The sequence below is a fragment of the Piliocolobus tephrosceles genome, chromosome 8, assembly GCF_002776525.5.
Source record: "Piliocolobus tephrosceles isolate RC106 chromosome 8, ASM277652v3, whole genome shotgun sequence".
Classification (NCBI taxonomy): Eukaryota; Metazoa; Chordata; class Mammalia; order Primates; family Cercopithecidae; genus Piliocolobus; species Piliocolobus tephrosceles.
The window spans coordinates 57,797,926-57,816,860 of record NC_045441.1 but is presented as its reverse complement, the minus strand read 5'-3'; the positions used below and the strand labels follow the sequence as shown (position 1 = coordinate 57,816,860).

The window sequence follows — 18,935 nt, the reverse complement described above, 5'->3', positions numbered from 1 at the left end:
AAACTACAAAAAATTAGCCAGGCATGGTGGCAGATGCCTATAATCCCAGCTACTGGGGAGGCTGAGGCAGGAGAATCGCTTGAACCCGACAGGTTGAAATTGCAGTGAGCCGAGATCCCGTCACTACACTGCAGCCTGGGTAATGAGAACAGCAACAAAAACAAAACAAAACAAAACAAAAATTGTAATTCTAAAAACCACAGCTTTCAGGTATTAGTAATAATTACACCCAATTTGTTTCCCAAACCGTAATTGTGGTGTTGATTTTGGCAGTTAAAAAGCAATTAAGCAATTAAGTTGGTGGAAGATACTTTATTTTAAAATAAAGTAGATGGCTATTTTGATGTACAGATGGGCAAGAAGAATTCTGATTTCATTTAGGAGGCAGGGAGCACTGTTCCTACAATAAGGCAAATGTGGGATGACTCTTAGCACTTTATTTTTAGTCTGTAGTTCTAATTCTTTCCTTGATTTTTTTTTTATTGGACAGTTGAAAAGAGATGCATATTCTTCTACACGAGCCTGGAAGTGAGACTGTAACTTCAGAATTCTCATTTGTTGTCTTGCCTTGCTCTTATAAATGACTCATTCCTAATTGCACTTTGAAAATTTATGGGAAAATTCAAATAATTGAGGAATGAACTACCAATAAAAACATTTTCATTCCATCAGTTATAGTTCTTGTATTTCATTGGTGACAGGAGGCAAATATTTGTTCTTACTGGTGACTAAAAAGTTATAGCAAAGAAAAATCTTACTTTTTTTCTGAATATTGACAGAAAAAGAAGTCTTGGGTTGCTATATTGAATTGAAATGATATTTTTCTTGTTATCATCCTTTTATAAAGCCTGTTGAGCTGCCTCTTCCCATCCTGTATCTGTTTTTAAATCATCAAATGCTTAGTGATTTCTAAAAGAGTTATGTATTCAGTGTTCTATTTATCCTAGTATTGGTGTTCTCAATCTGTAACATGGTAATGTCTTACGATATTGATACCTAAATAAAAGTTGACTTAACTGACCAGTTTTTATTTGGATTCCTCCTCCCAGTGAAATGATGAGCTGGGGCTTTGTAAGGATCTTGGCTTCATACGGTGGAGAAACAGGAGACTATGCCCTGGAGAAAAGAGGATTCTGCATATTCCCTGCCAACAATAAACTAGTAGTAAGACTAGCAGGGCGAGGGCCAGAGCTTGTAAATTGCTAAGGCAGAAAACCATATGGCACCCTATTCATGGAACCACCAGGTTCAGAAGGTTTACCCTGGGTGCATTTTCATATTCAGAACTCTAAAGTAGACTCATTACTGAGCTGAGTGTCTGGCGCAGGGTGAGTACTCAAGTTTATAAGGATGAGTGAACCAATATAACTTTACATAATTTTCTCGGTTGTATAAGACTGGATCTAAATAAAAGAAAAGAAGAGAAAAAGAAGTTATCTTTAACTTGGGACACATTTTCCTGTCAGAAATATTTTATATTAAAGGTATTGCAGTGCCTGTATCATAGCCACCTTCCCTCTTAAACAGGTCCTCCCTAAGGAGGAAACAGTCCCACCCTGTGATCACGGCGGAAATCAGTAGTTATAAACTGTGTACAATTTTAAAAGATCATGTGCATAAATGAAGTGTAAACCTTAAAGGAAAATGGTGTTACATTTTTAAAAAAATGAGAGTTTTATAACAGTATATGAGTAGTGTTTGTCACCAGCAAAGAGCTCTAGAAGTACTACACAGAAGTAAAAATGTGAACACTGCTACAATGATCAGAAGTACCTACAAGAACAAAATATCTACAATAGGCAGCAACCATCCCAGATGAGTCGGACCTCTAGCTGCAAGCCCCAGCAACTGACATTGCTGAGATGCAAGTGTGGGTCATCATGAGTATCCCTTAAGCTTCCTTAGTTGTCAGTATCATGGGCAGCCAGGGGTAAACAGTGTTCTCTGCAGTTTGTGCTTGAAAGGTATTCTCCCTGATTCTTTGAAGGCAGTTTGTAAGACAGGTGGTCTTCATGTTCATGTAAAGAAGAGATTAGATCACATCCTGAGGTAAGTTCTCAGTTATATGCTCTGGTTTCCTAGAACGTCTTCCAAAATAGAAATATTGAGAGTCTCAATTTCTTTCCAAGTACCTCCCTAATACACTGGTTGGTAGTGTTATTCTAAAATCAACTTCACAGCCCCTTCCACCCCACCTTGGCATAGTGCCTGAAGTTCCCACCTTCAAAGATTTGTTTTTCTTTGTGTTATGTCACTGCATCTCCAAGAAACCCCCAGTGAAAATATGACTGATGCTGGGAATCATGACATCAAACTCACGCTCCATAGCCACAGCTGGCCTTAATTATCATAAATTAACAGATCAGCACTCTAAAAAGGCTCAGGGAGAGTGGAAACAGAGCTGCATATATTTGATTGAAGGCTGTAAATGGGAAGAAATGAGGAAAATGGAAATGATACCTCCGTGAAGCTGTGTTGTGTTGTGTTTTTGAGACAGGTTCTTGCTCTGTCACCCGGGCTAGAGTGCAGTGGCACGGCCGTGGCTCACTGCAGCCTTGACCTCCCAGGCTCAAGTGACCCCCCACCTCAGCCTCTCCAGTAGTTGGGACTTCAGGCACTTGCCACCACACCCCACTAATTTTTTTTCATTTTTTGTGGCAACAGGGGTCTCTCTATGTTGCCAGGGCTGGTTTTGAACTTCTGGACTCAAGCAGTCCTCCTGCCTCAGCCTCTCAAAGTTCTGGGATTATAGGTGTGAGCCACCACAGCCGGCCTGGGGTGGGGTTATAAGGGACTCTAGCCTTTCGGAGGTAGCTAGACAGCAGTGGGTCCATGAGCACAGGGCTAAAGGGATGAGTCAAGCTAAGGATAACTGACAGGGAAGAAGATAAATTCACACTCTTTACTAGACCATGTCACCAATAATTAATATTGATTACCTTTGGTAATTGTTCATATGTTGACCCAGAGCTGCATTAAGAGCTGTCATCTCAGAAGTATTGAATCATATTTGGTTGGATTTGGCATGGATTATTTTCTTTGAAAATTTGGTAATCCAGGTATAAAAGATAATTATCCTTACCTGTTACTAACAACAGGGTGTGTTGTATGGCTAGCTGGTTGTAAAAGTATAGTTTAAACAAATAATATTTTAGCATATATTACCAGTATCATGGTTCATCTAGGATTTGAAATTTGTGGGTTGGACAGCAGCAGGGAATATGAAAGACACATACAGCAGGACCCTGTCCTCACAGAGTGCATGAGGTGTACACATAAGCACACAGCAGTTAGCACAGAGGTGGTGGTCAACACCTCAGCTGAACTTAACAGTTAATTGTCCTGATGTGTGATAGACAATGACTGTGTTGGTGGCATGGAAAGAAGAGAGCTCCCTGGGTTCGATTTGTCAATCAGGAATCCTCTGTGGAAGCTTCATGGTAGTTTACTTGAGGGAGACTTACTCATAGGGTTTGGGTAGGAGGAAAGAGAAAAGACTTAAAAGTATATTGAATCCTGGATATGAATGCATCTTGACTTGGTAAGTATGATTATTAAAATTTTTCATAAAAGCCACCAAAAGTATTGTATAACTGAATGGAATCTAACTTTGCACTTAAAAAAAAAAAAGAAATAAGACATAGGTGGAAGAGCTGAAGGATTAGGTCATTGGTCTTTTGTCTTTTGTGAGATCTTTTTGTTGTTTTGTTTTTAAAACAGGGTCTTCCTCTGTCACGTAGGGTGGAATACAGTGGTGATCACTGCAGCCTCAACCTCCTGGCCTCAAGTGATTCTCCTACCTCAGCCTCCCAAGTAGCTGGGACTACAGGCATGCATCACCACACATGGCCATTTTTTTTTATTTTTTATTTTTTGTGGAGACAGGGATCTCACTATGTTGCCCAGGCTGGTCTTGAACTCCCAGCCTAAAGCCATCCTCCTACCTTGGCCTCCAAAGCACTGGGATAAAAGTACATGAACCACCAAGCTGAGACTTTTCTTTCCTTTTTTCTTTTTTCTAGATATGATCTTAGGCAAGTCAGTTAGCCTTCTGCTCCTTCTCCTTCTCCTTCTTCTCCTTCTCCTCCTCCTCCCCCTCCCCCTCCCTCACTCTGTTGCCCAGGCTGGAGTACAGTGGCGTGATCTCGGTTCACTGCAGCCTCAACCTCCCAGGCTCAGGCATTCTTCTCACCTCAGCCTCCTGAGTAGTTGGAACTATATGCCACTACATCTGCTAATTTTTAGATTTTTTTGTAGAGACAGATTTCACTATGTTGCCCAGTCTGATCTCAGCTACTGAACTCATGCAATCTGCCTGCTTCAACCTCCCAAAGTGCTAGGATTATAGGCTTGCACCACCATACCCCACTATCAGTTAGCCTTTCTAAACCAGTTTTCTGGTCTAAAGCCAAAAAGTTTAAATCTTCTCAGGATTTGTGTGAATGTCAATTATGTTTGTCTGACTCTTCTTTCGTTTCTTTGTTCTCCTTAACTCCTCTGTCAGATTCTCCCTGCCACCCTTGGGTTTTCTAATCTTCCCATATTTAAATATAAAAATGCTTACCATCTTCCCCACTTTGTTTTTCCCTTCATCTTCTGAACTCTTCCAGACACCTGGGACATCTCCTGTACTCTGTACAAAAAGTAGATGTTTGTTTCATTGGTGAGAACATTTTTATAAATAAGTATACGATTACTTTCTGGAATTTGAGATAATTTAAAGCATAATATACCTTGCTACGCCAAGATTAAAAATTGCATGGCAAAGTTCACTTAAAGGCTATCTTCTGTTTAGATAACTGACAAGGTACTAGTGTAGGGATACTATATACTTCTCTAATATGTTATTTCTACTCAAGGACAAGTACTGTTATCAAGCGTTTAATAGCCATGTCATGCTTCATTCACCTTCAGACTGAGTTTTATTTAATGGTTGAGTTTCTGAGTAGCTTAGGTTTGATTTTTGTTTGTTGGTGGTGTGGTTTTAATTTGAAAGTGGAGACAGGAAGAACATTTTGTGACTTTATAAAGCAGCAGTGATTCTTAATAATTCCCTTTCAGCTTGCCACTGGCCTCACTTTGGACTCTTTGCTAATTTTAGCTAATCATTAACAGCTAAGGAATGCCCATTTGTATATTGTTTGTTGCTAATTAAGCCTGATTTTATCTAGCAGCCTGCAATAGCACAATCTCCCTCCTCCCCAACTGTGGAAACTATTGAGCTACAATGTTACTGTTGTTGAAGAATTTGAGGTACAAGAGTATTTTTCCTAATGGCTAATTACTAAATTTCTTTCTGGACTTAAGAAGGTTAATATGTTTCCAGTAATATTTGTGTGACTCTACTGAAAATGAGCATATTTCAAAATATGGATACATCCTATGGAATTACTTGACATGATCAAGGGTTTGCTTCTGGAAAACCAGAGTGCCCTTAAGAATGTGCTATTTGGAAGGAAAGCAAAGGCTGCCTCTAATCTGTCCTATAGTTGAAATTTAGTCTCATAATATAGCTATTTGTGTTTTCAATTCTTAAAGCCTTTAAATTAGTTTGAATTAAATGTTCCTGTTAAAACATTTAGCACTAGTATCGGCTTCTACTGAGAAAAGTAGTTGTTTTCCTGGTACCGTATTTTTGGTATCATTCATTGTATTTTTGTTATTTAAAAAAAAATACATATTCTTTGTAGAAAATTCAAATATAGCAAGATATAAAGGAGAAAGCCAAAGTGCCCCCAACGTCCAAAGACAGTCATCAGTAGTTAGTGAACCTCATTTCAGTCCTTACATTTTACAAATATGGGATCATGCCTACATGCTATTTTACAAAATGTATTTTACTCTCACCATTTTATTATGGAGATATTTTCACATCAGTGAGAATATCATCCTTTTGAAGGGCTGTAGAGTATTCCATCACAAGGATATACCATAATTTAATACCTGTCTTCATCAAACACATTTGGTTGATTTACAGTTTTTTCCTGTTAAAATACTCCTGCAGTGAAACACCGTTATAGCTGCCAGCTTTACACGCTGTACAGTTTTTTCTTTAGGATAAATTCCTAGGAGAAAAATTGCCCTAGCAAAGGATAAAAGTGGAAACTATTTGGATTTACAAAAACAGGAGATGAAAACCTGGCCCTCAACCCCAGGAACTGCTGGTTGGTTGGTTACAGGTCCCTCTGGTCTTCAGTGGTACAGCCACCACAGAACCAAGAGCAATAGTGATAAGATGCCAGCTGGAGCCAGTGTAATATAAAGATAGTGCTGCAATGAAGAACTGGTACAAACCAGTAGCAGAGTGCAGCAAATGTCTATGACATTTGCAAAGTCAAAAATGAGGGTGGCCCAACTGAATGATATATGGTTTTCTACAAATGTGAACTATCACTCAATGAAAACATTCCCTCAGTATGCTAAGCCCTGGGCCAAATACTGTACAAACACATGGAGAGAAACTCTATTTTCACACCAGCTGTGCTTTTGGTGGTTGAGCATTGTGTTTATAAGTGAAAAGATATGGAGATTGTGCAGGACATCAGCAGCCATCCTGCTAACCTTCTGATTTTATAGATGAGGCTGTTGAGATCCAACGATGACAATTCAAGTGCCCAGAATCACTTTGCTAGAAACACAACAGTGACAAAATCAACCCAGATCACTGTACTCCGAGTCCTTTGTTCTTTCTAATAGGCCTGGAAAGTCTTTTAGAGAAGCAGCGTAGGGGCTAAAGACATAGCTTTGGAGTCACATGGATTTAGATTAAGATCATGGGTTCACCATTTTCTAACTATGTGACCTTTGATAAGTTACTTAATATCTCTTAGTTTTCTTATCTGTAAATGAGTATATTAACTTATAGAGTTATTAAGGAAATTACATTAGATGATGTTTTAAAATATTTCAGGATAGTTCCTGGAAAGGTAAGTACTTAATAACTAATAAATTAATAGTAGCTATTTGGTTAGGGATACATCCTAAGTCATTTGTATTCTAAGATCATTGGATGTTCGGGCTGAAAAGGAAGAGACCTTTGGTCGTCTAGCTCAATCATTTTGTTGTACAGATAAAGTCCCTTGGAAGTTAAGTGACCCAATTGAAATCCGTGGCTTCTCCATACAGAGCCTGGCTTTATACCCAAGTTTCCCAGTTCCCTTGAACTGCATTCTTTGTGTCCTTGTAAAATGAATGAAGCCAAAACTGTTTCTATGTGTTTCTCATGAAACTACTTCTAGGAATGTTCTGGTATCTGGCATAAACCTGCTTTTCATGTAGATTGTCACCATAGGTGTATGGCCTTTTTAAAGCCCTTAGAAACTAAGATATATCAAATAATGGCTTAAGAGAAAGTGCTTGCAATTTGGTCATCTTAAACTCAGGTTGGATTGATTACCTGTGGTTTCTCTAAGAAATCTTAAAGTTTCAATAATTTTGCTTTCTTTTTTCCGTAAGACCCTGCCTTCCCTAATTTGGCTCTATTTTCTCTCAAAATGATCCGAAATAAAGTTCTCAGGTGTTAAAAATGAAAAGTATTTCATTTTGGATTGTGGTTGCTTTTATACTACAGCATTTCTATTATTTGAGAATCTATGTGTTTTCAGAATACATTATGTAAAATCGGTCCTTACTTTGAAGGAAAATATCACACTGATCTTTTGCCTTGAGGCATTTAGAGAAAATATTTACAACTTACCACCCCCGAGCTTTTACTCTTTTTTTTTTTTTTTTTTTTTTTCTTTTTTTGGGGGAGACAGAGTTTCACTCTCGTTGCACAGGCTGGAGGTGATGGCATGATCTCAGCTCACCGCAACTTCCACCTCCCAGGTTCAAGCAACTCTCCTGCCTCAGCCTCCTGAGTAGCAGGGATTATAGGTGCCTACCACCATGCCCGGCTAATTTTTTGTATTTTTAGTAGACATGGGGTTTCACCATGTTGGCCAGGCTGGCCTTAAACTCTTGACCTCAGGTGATCTGCCCATCTTTGCCTCCCAAAATGCTGAGATTACAGGCATGAGCCACCACATCCCACCCGAAGCTTTTACTCTTGTAGAGCAATGAGAACTATTGTATTAACAGCTAGAAAATCACACAGGGCAAGATACAGTGGAGTGCTCAGTCATCAGGCCTGAACTTCAAGTGGTAAGGATTCGGAAGAAAGAAATCAGGAAAACCTATAAAAAGGAAAGCAGTCTTGAGCTTAGAAAAAAGTATAGCATGGCATATCACAGCAGAGGCAAGAAAGGCTGACTAGGACCAAGGAAGACAGGACTTTATACACGGCTGTGTCTGCATGTGTACATGTGTATAATGAGAGATATATCAAAATTTAAGAAATCCTTCTACCCATATCTTTTCCAGGCTTTCCAATTTTCCCATTTTCACATCTCAGCACCTAAATGTAAGAACTTGCATGGAATAGATACTCAGTAAAACTTAACTGAATTAAATCATATTTTTAGGGTAACCATTCCCTGACTCTGCCCACACACATACACCTTCCCATCTGTGACTCTAGTGTTATTTGTCCATCTTCTTGCTAACATGAAAACTGCATATTCCTCTAGATTTCCCTTTAGCCTATGAGTGCAGGGAGCAATAAATAGCACTGCCTTTACCTGCAAGCCCAGGTTGGAACTAGTTTCATCACTAGGGTAATGCCCAACAGTCATACCCACTGAGCTGACAAGGCTGACTTTCCATCTACTCTTTTCCCCCTCCCTCAACTACATGCAGTATTTAGCTACTATAATCAAAAAAAAAAAAACTTTCCCATATAGCTCTCAAGTAATAAATGTCAAATAAATGAGGGGTAAGAGGGACAAGATATGAAATTCACTGAGTTAATACAGTTAATGAAATCCTATTTCTCTGCTACATAAAACTGATTAGATAGGAATTATCAGTAGATTTGAAGAACATTAAAGAGAATGATTTAGTTTATCTTTGAGGGATTGTTCCTTGTACAATATGATCATTATTTTATCTCTTTATTTCATTCTGAGGTATACAGTTTCTTTAAGAGAACAAGTGAAAATATTTCCCCCAGTTTTTCAAGTGTTCATTGAGTGGAATTGAAGTTTGAGGAACATGTTATGTTTATCCTATTGTTTTGTGTGCCCACCACTGAGTAACCTAGGGGGATATTGATCCTAATTTGAGAATAAAATCCTAAGCTATTAAATCTCTATTTTCCTGGTGACCTAAAAAGCAGAATGTTCATCTTTGTCAGGAGTCAAAGTATTCTACATTAGGGGCTCTTCCTTTCCTAAGAGACCATTCCTGATGTTCTGTGATACTTTCATGCAATGAATGCCTGCAACACTGGATACGATCATAGGTTATCAGTCAGATTTTCTCAAAGGAAACTCAATAATCACACATAGTGCTTTCCTTGGTGAGATTGGGAATGGTATGAATTTCTATCTGACCCTGATTATTTTCAGAAAATAGCAGGAACATTGTACCTTCCTATCTCAAAAAAAGGGAGGGTCCAAGATACTATAACTTTAGGGGCATCCCTCCATGCACATCCATGGAAGGGTGGCACAAGCATTCTTGGATGCTATCAAACATAGTGAAGAAACAGGTGCTGTGAACAGCCCTTACTGTCAAGTACTGATAGGTGTATATTTCTAATCGTTGAGGTGAAAAGTGAGTATCCAGAATACTCAGAAGAGATTACTCAAGTATTTCCTTATAAACATCAACAGTTTTAAAATCCAGCTGACTACATTGGCTCAACTGAATATAGAAAAGTAATAAAGAAATCTACAAAATACCTTCTGGCTTTAGACTATCAGTAGGATAATGGCAATTTGAGCTTTATATTATCCATTGATTACTTATATCACACTATATATCTGGCAGGGAAGGGATGGAGACATTTACATTTGAAAAAGAAGCTTTTTAAAAATAATAAAACAACTTATTTTAGAATCTTCTTATATTATCTTCAGTAACAAAAGGAATAGAAAACAGGGTGGTGATGGTATATCCAAATATATTTAAGTTTATTTTAGATCCAGAAAGGACCCAAAGCAGTCAAGTGCCTGCCTTCTGCCCTCCGCCCCATCTAATCAACATTCTACAGAAACCACACAAGATTAAATTGGTAATAGTCTCAAGTCAAACATTTGTATGTGTAGTCTAATAAATTAACATATTCTTATATATTTTTGGCTATATCTTTGCATTGTCCTTTTCATTTATATTTTTTTCCTTACTGAAAGCTTCCTGTCCTTTTCTGCTACAGGATTATAGCTGGACAGACATCCGCTGCCCCTTTGAAAAACGAAGAGATGCAGCATGCGTGTTTTGGGACAATGTAGTATACATTTTGGGAGGCTCTCAGCTTTTCCCGATAAAGCGAATGGACTGCTATAATGTAGTGAAGGATAGCTGGTATTCCAAACTGGGTCCTCCGACACCTCGAGACAGCCTTGCTGCATGTGCTGCAGAAGGCAAAATTTATACATCTGGAGGTTCAGAAGTAGGTAAGGACTCCTTAAGTATTTTGGTTTGGGGCAAATGCTTTAAAGCCAAGTATCTTGGCTTTCATATTTAAATAAACAGCTGGTATTATTTCTCCAGATACTTTCTTGGTAATTTAAATACGTGTTTGTCACATTTTAGAGCTCATCTCCCTGAAGGTTTATCTCATTCCTTTACAAACCATTAAATTACAGAACTTAGCTTCGTAGATTAATGGTCCATTTTTTATCATAATGAAGCATTAGTTGACACTATCAGAATTATAATTCTAAATTAGTTATTTGGACTACATAATATTTGTTTTAAAGATTTCAGAGTTCAACTTATAGACTCTTTAAGAACTCATTACGGTATTTAGGCTTTTAAAATTTGTATTATTTTTGCTTTCTTTTTATTAGAAAAAATGCTCTTTTTCATTCGTTTTATTCTTTAAGTTTTCAATGACTGTAATGGTATTTATGCTTATGAGCACAATGGGGTGTGGGTGTGGATATAAAAACCTTTCTTATTGAATCGTGTGTTAGTGTCCAGTAGTGCTCTTTTTCTAAATGAATAATTTTTCTAAATGAATATTCTAGGTGCAGACTAGACACATAATAGCTTTTGTATGCTTTCATTTTCAAGTAATTTCTTCAGCGTAAATAATGGGCTAATAAAGAAAACTAGGAAGACCAAGTAAACGGTTATACTTTTGGTCTGCATACTTACGTTTTTACCACCAACTATATGTCAAATGAATAAAAAAAAATTATTTCCTAATTGTAACCATTTTCTCTCTTTAAAAGCATTCTTCACGGACTGTAGAAGATGTAGAATATTTCAAATACAATAAATTCTAAAGATGATAGACAGTAACTGTTCTGTGGTACTGCAGATAACTTCATTTTTTCAGCCTTTGCTAAGTGTGTTTTTAGCTTAAATAGTAGTTTTTTTAATCTATTATATACTATATATTTTCCCATAGTGTCCACTCACTGAACCTACCAAATCAGAAATGTTTAAAAAGTTAAAAATAAATTATTTTTGGTCATGACCATTGCTTCTTCTAGCTGTTATTTTCTGATATTTACTTTTCACAGACCTTAGTTGCAATGGAGAATTATAAAGGTGGTGTTGTTTTTAAATCATTTGATATTAGCCCAGAATGGTGGAAAATGAGAAATAGTTTGGTAACTTCTAACATTTTTTGTCCTTGGGAAGGAAAAAAAAAAAAAAAAGCACTTAATCTTTAATAGTGTTATTTCTAAAATTTTTTATTGAACTCCTGCAGTATGTAGAAGTTTCAAAACATGATGAATGTATGTTTTACCTTTAAGTTGTCTAATCAGAATACATCAGAAATATACATCAGTATTTTGAGAATATACTTAAGCAGGGACCAGTGTGATTTCAGGATACACCACACTGAGAATAGTTAGGAAGTATAGTTTTGTTAATGGTGCTATAGCTATTCCAGAATATTAAATAAGAATATGATCAGAAAGTAATTTTCATATTTTAAGGTGTGGGTCTACCATCTATAAGGAACTATTATGCTTTTCTACTTTATATAAACATTTGAAGTATGGATAATTCCCATCATGCATAACGGGGCTTGAAGACATATATAAGGCTTCGTATTTAATTTTTCTTTTGAAATCAAATTTCTTTTTCTAAAGTTTAATTACCAATAAATAAGTCTTTCCAACGGATCCTTTTAAGGATGTTTTCCAGGGTCTGTACAAACAGGATTATTAGCATTTTCTTAAACTATTCCTATACTTTGTTGTTGTTGTTGCTGATTGAGTATGAAAATGGCCCTATGACCCTAAATTCTTCCTTCCTTAACTAGTAAGATCTACAGTCAGTTCTCTCCAAACCCCCGCACACACTAAAGTTAAGCATGATGGGGCCTTTTTCTTTTACAGGAAACTCAGCTCTGTATTTATTTGAGTGCTATGATACGAGAACTGAAAGCTGGCACACAAAGCCAAGCATGCTGACCCAGCGATGCAGCCATGGGATGGTGGAAGCCAATGGCCTGATCTATGTTTGTGGTGGAAGCTTAGGAAACAATGTTTCTGGGAGAGTGCTTAATTCCTGTGAAGTTTATGATCCTGCCACAGAAACGTATGTATCTATTTAAAACTTATTTTACAGTTAATTGTATTGTATAAGCTCTGTAGGAGATGTCAAAAGACCAGAGGTACCCAACAGAAGAATTTTGTCCTTGAGTGAAGAGTGTATATAAACTTTTGAGTGTGCTAGGCTCAAACAAAATGTTTTTGTTTGAGCGGTCAGGAAATGTAGAGGAGGAGGGGGGAATTTATGATCAGCAATAAATTTGTCCTTAATTAGAAATAGATCTGTCCTTAAATAGAAATATTAGACATTGGCTCATGATATTAATAAATCATGCCTCCCTAGTTCTTTTTAGGTGGTAACTTCCTAAGTATGTTTAGATTCATGTTTATTAAATAAAATTATTCTTAAATCAACTGCTTTTAAAAAGGCAAAGTGTGTCAAAAAGGTAAAATGCTAAAGAAATAACTGGTTAGCCAGTTTTTCTGACCTTGTAGTTAATGATGAAACACATTCAATGTGGCCAAAGGAAATGTGCTAATCATTGAATAATGGAGAGGGGACAAGGGTAGGGGTTGTGAGTAGTGACATTAAAGCTGATGAGGACATAAAACAGATGATACCCTAGTTGTACCTTTTATGGAAACATCCAAAGAGCTTTGATAAGAAAAGTCACTTGATCATATGGCTGAATTGCCCATTGTTCTTCCCTTACTAGAACAAGTTACTGGGTAAATATGTTCACTAAAATGTTGTGCCAGAGTTGCATCAAAACTCTGGTGCTTGAAGTTTTATATTTAGGAAATATTGCCAAACTACAAAACATGGAATTCTTCAACTCCAGCTACTGCTTTTTTAAAAATTAAGAAATAAGAGGCCAGGCCCAGTGGCTCATGCCCGTAATCCCAGCACTTTGGGAGGCTGAGACAGGCAGCACATCACTTGAGGTCAGGAGTATGAGATCAGCCTGGCCAACGTGGCAAAACCCCGTCTCTACTAAAAATACAAAAACTAGCTGGGTGTTATGGCACATGCCTGTAATCCACTACTTGGGAGGCTGAAGCAGGAAAATTGCTTGAACCCAGGAGGCAGAGGTTGCAGTGAGCCAAGATCGTGCCACTGCACTCCAGCCTGGGTGACAGAGCAAGTCTCCATCTCAAAAAAAAAAAAAAATTAAGAAATAAGAGTTTAATTATAAAATATGATTAATTATGTGCATTTATCTATTTATGATTCCCACCTATTTTTAAAAGATTTAAGGAAGCATAATCAATAATTTCTTTGCAATGCAAATAATAGAAAAGCAACTTGTCTTGAAATTTGTCTTTTGCTAAAGATGTTTACCAACTTTGCTCCCTTTTATGTGAACCTCTACCTTACTTCCCATAAACCCTAGGTTCAAAAAGTATAACAGGCCGGGCGCGGTGGCTCAAGCCTGTAATCCCAGCACTTTGGGAGGCCGAGACGGGCGGATCACGAGGTCAGGAGATCGAGACCATCCTGGCTAACATGGTGAAACCCCGTCTCTACTAAAAACTACAAAAAACTAGCCGGGCGAGGTGGCGGGTGCCTGTAGTCCCAGCTACCCGGGAGGCTGAGCCAGGAGAATGGCGTAACCCGGGAGGCGGAGCTTGCAGTGAGCTGAGATCTGGCCACAGTACCCCAGCCTGGGTGACAGAGCGAGACTCCATCTCAAAAAAAAAAAAAAAAAAAAAAGTATAACAGCATATTAGTTGGAACACTGATTCATTCTGCTGTCTAATTATTTTTTATTTCTAAAAAATATCTTAAAAGAGAAGCCATAATCATAAAAACTCCAGGTTTCTAATTTTTTACATCTTTATTCAGGCACTATCAATGTAAATTAGCATTGATTTTTTACTTTTGTTCAAAGTAAAAATATAAAAGAGTTCTGCAGCTTCTGCATTTTTTAAAACTAGGTGAATATTCAGTTTCAGGAATATTTAAAAACTTACAAGACCTAGCATTTCTTTCATTTTATATATATTGAGCTTAAATTTCAATTCTCTGTGTTCCCTTCAATGCCCTTAAATTTTCACAAATAAAAAGCTAGTATGAATATAATTATCCAACTCTCAAAATAAATGTTATATTATTTCCTTTTAAAAATGTTACCTAGTCCAGGTGTGCTGGTTCACACCTGTAATCCCAGCACTTTGGGAGGCCGAGGCTGGTGGATTATCTGAGGTCAGGAGTTTGAGACCAGCCTGACCAAAATGATGAAACTCTTGTCTCTACTAAAAATACCAAAAAAAAATTAGCCAGGCATGGTGGCATGTGCCTGTAATCCCAGCTCTTCAGGAGGCTGAGGCAGGAGAATTGTTTGAACCCGGGAGGTAGAAGTTGTAGAGAGTTGAGATCATGCCATTGCACTCCAGCCTGGGCAACAAGAGTGAAACTCCGTCAAAAAAAAAAAAAAAAAGTTAGCCAGCCAAGTTATTTTTTATAAGAATTTCTTCCCAATTTTGACAGTTTAAGTGTTTTATAATTAGAGTGTGTTTAATTGGAAGCTGAAAAACTAAGCCTATGGACCATAGAAATACAAATAACACATGTTGTCACTCATGTGGGAGCTAAAAACGTTAATCTCATGGAGGTAGAGGGTAGAATGATGGTTACCAGAGGTTGGTTAACAAGTACAGAAATACAGTTAGATAGGATAAATTCTAATATTCAGTAGTACAGTAGGGAGACTATAGTTAACAATAATTTATTGTATATTTCAAAATAGCTAGAGAAGAACTGGAATGTTCCCAAGACAAAGAAAAGATATTCCTCAGCAGCCACATGGGAGGCCTGGGTTCCTTCCCCAGCCCAAAAAGAAACAAAAAGGAAAGATAAATGTTTGCAATGATGGATAATGCAGTTACTCTGACTTGATCACTCACATTGTATACATGTGTCAAAATATCACAGGTACCATAAAAATATGTACATGTATTATGTATCACATTTTTAAAATCAGTTTTGAAAAAGATGGAGAGGAGCAGAAGCTCATAATAAAGTAACAAACTGAAGAAAGAAATTATGCCTGTGGAAACAATGTGACACACTTTGAGCCGTCAGAATTTTAAGAAACGCTTGTATGGTTTTTTTTGTGGGGTTTTTTTTTGTTTTTGTTTTTGTTTTTTGAGACAGAGTCTCGCTCTGTCACCATGCTAGAATGCAGAGGCATGATCTCGGCTCACTGCAACCTCTACCTCGCAGGTTCAAGCGATTCTCCTGCCTCAGCCTCCTGGGTAGCTGGGATTACAGGTGCACGCCACCACACCGGCTAATTTTTGTATTTTTAGTAGAGATGGGGTTTCACCATGTTGGCCAGAATGGCCTCGATCTCTTAACCTCGTGATCCGCCTGCCTCGGCCTCCCAAAGTGCTGGGATTACAGGCGAAGAAATGCTTCTAAACATTAAACTTAAGACTGCAGATAGCAGGGACCTAGTACGTCCTCCGCATGTGAATTATAGGAGGAAGGGGAATTTGCGAAACTTTTTTCTAAACCTTCAGGAGATTTAGATATACATAAAAACATGCTCTCTTTTTATATCATTAACATAGTATATGGAGAAGAAAGTGATATGTAAATGGAATTTTTCCAAGTCAAATACTATGTTTAATGCATGATGATAGCTCAGTCTATAAATCTCACTGCGTGCAGGGCAGTAAAGATCTAGTTTTTACTGCTTTCCCACTTCCGAGCTGTATGTCGGTCATTTCACCTGGATGAGGGTGTGTGTTTTTCCTAAAACAGGAGCCATGCTGTCCACCTCACCTTAACAGAGTACTTCAAAAATGAGAGTGGTGACTGTCAAACCATTTTTAAAACAATACATACATGTAAGACAAAAGAATTGTTAATATTTCAGAGTTAATCATGGTGCCCTAATTATGTTTTATAAAGTTAAATTCATCAAATTGTTTTGTTTGTTTGTTTGTTTTTTGAGACGGAGTCTGGCTCTGTTGCCCAGGCTGGAGTGCAGTGGGGCGATCTTGGCTCACTGCAAGCTCCACCTCCCGGGTTCACGCCATTCTCCTGCCTCAGCCTCCCGAGAAGCTGAAACTACAGGCGCCCGCCACCACGCCCGGCTAATTTTTTGTATTTTTAGTAGAGGCGGGGTTTCACCTTGTTAGCCAGGATAGTCTCGGATCTTCTGACCTCGTGATCCACCCGCCTCAGCCCCCTCAAAGTGCTGGGATTACAGGCGTGAGCCACCGCGCCTGGCTGGCCATCAAATTGTTTTAAAGAAGAAATATAAACAATAATTATCGAGAGTTACACTTATGCCAAGTTTCCCTTTTGTTGTTGTCGTTACTGTTGTTTGGAGTCTTTTGTTGTTAGCTGCTAAAAGCAGAAGCCTATGTGCCAGTACCACCTTCACAATCACAAATGTCAGACTTGGGAGCGTATGCAGAAGAAGGTATTAAATCTCAGAAAAAAAATAACTAAACTCTATTGTCTGTGTATATATGTATAATGCTGCTACTTGTGAATTAATATCCTTTGACTCCTGTGTCCACATTTATATTCTCAGCTTCATTATTTATAATAGTGGCTGTGAACAGAGCACCATGAGTTACTAAACTTGACAGAATGATAGTACTTTTTTGTTACCAGAGCAGCATAGACTTCTTAATGTAGATTTAAAGATGGACATGTGAATAGTAACAGATACTATTAATTTCCTGATTGCCTGAGGCCCATTATAAGTTTGTGTTTTACTTACACATGTATAAATAATAATTAAAGCTATGTGTAATAGAACTAGTTCATATTTCCTGCCAACAGAGGTGTGAAGAAAGAAAAAAGAATTATTTCTTTATATTCTAAGTATCTTCCTCTTCTTTTTTGTTCCCATATTACAAGTTTTTATGAACTTCAGGAAATGGATTTCCTCTAAAAATGTGTTTTTTAATAGTCAGATATCCTCATTTTCTTATATCCTATCAGAATTGAAAGGAATAAAATCCCTGTTTACCCCATGTATTAATAAATTACCCATAATCATTGTTAAACTTTTGTTTTCTACCCTTCTAGACATTTTGTGTGTATATGTACACATATGTGAGTAGTAAATAAGCACTTAATTAGAATAATAGACCTTTCTTATTAGTATGAGTTCTTTTACTTCCTGTAAACAAGCACACCAAAATCTTTAATTTTTTCAGATGGACTGAGCTGTGTCCAATGATTGAAGCCAGGAAGAATCATGGGCTGGTATTTGTAAAAGACAAGATATTTGCTGTGGGTGGTCAGAATGGTTTAGGTATGTGATGTTAATTCACTGTTCCACTTTCCTGATGAGTTTGCTGATAGTTCCTTAAATTATTGAAGCATTTTTTAAAAATCTAGATAGCATTTACCATGCATATTATTATATCTATTTTTATAGTTTCTGGGAATTAACATACTTGATAAAATATCGCAGGATGTTAAACATTCTTGTTTATGAAATGTCGCAGTGGTCACCAGTCATTGTGACAATTTTAGATGACTCCTATACATTTCCAGATACCTCCTGGGGAATGATGTCACACCAGCTTAAGAACTATTGAGCAATAGAAATATGTGAACCTTAAAAAACCTTTAAAAACTTTTTAAATACAAGTTTTAAGGCTTGTATCCACGGCCTAAATGGTAAAGGTTCCTAAATATTTTTAAACATTGCATGAAAATATCAATATTGTGATTTTTTTTTTTGAGACGGAGTCTCGCTCTGTCGCCCAGGCTGGAGTGCAGTGGCGCGATCTCCACTCACTGCAAGCTCCGCCTCCTCCCAGGTTCATGCCATTCTCCTGCCTCACCTCCCTAGAAGCTGGGACTACAGGCGCCCACCACCACACCCGGCTAATTTTTTTTGTATTTTTAGTAGAGATGGGGTTTCACCGTGTTCGCCAGGATGGTCTTGATCTCCTGACCTCGTGATCTGCCCGCCTCGGCCTCCCAAAGTGCTGGGATTACAGGCGTGAGCCACCGCGCCCGGCCCAATATTGTAATTTTTAAATGACTAAATTTGGCATTTTATATTCGTAAATGATGTACTAAAGAATCTTAAATAATTGTATTAAATGAAAGGGAGTCGGAACTGAATCTAGACACAAGCTTCATTTTAGTCAATACATTAAAGCATTACTTAAATGTAACAACGTCTTTTCCTTCTTCTGTCCCCGCCCATTGCTATTTTCCATAAAGTGCTAAAAGAAAAGAGGAAAAAGAAGGACATTTGAATAATTATAATCAAAGTTAATCAGAGGGGAAATCACTGATCTGTTTATTTTGCATTTTTCCAGAATAGATAGAATATGTTTAATTTTGTAGAAAAAAATTAATATTTAAAAAGAAATATTAAATTTCAATTGTGT

The 18,935-nt window shown here is 37.5% G+C and overlaps 1 protein-coding gene across 4 annotated transcripts in view; it reads left to right on the top strand.

The window, feature by feature from the left end:
• KLHL7 (kelch like family member 7) overlaps positions 1 to 18,935 on the top strand; it is a 70,268-nt gene that overhangs the window by 49,739 nt on the left and 1,594 nt on the right. For 2 of the 4 annotated variants that reach the window (XM_023215975.1, XM_023215976.2), the window contains 3 exons: positions 10,256 to 10,496; positions 12,402 to 12,603; positions 17,742 to 17,839. In XM_023215975.1, the coding sequence (XP_023071743.1) occupies positions 10,256 to 10,496; positions 12,402 to 12,603; positions 17,742 to 17,839 (541 nt within the window). Of the gene's footprint in view, positions 1 to 10,012; positions 10,115 to 10,255; positions 10,497 to 12,401; positions 12,604 to 17,741; positions 17,840 to 18,935 lie in introns of all 4 variants that reach the window. The other 2 variants (XM_023215973.1, XM_023215977.1) reach the window with 2 other exon arrangements.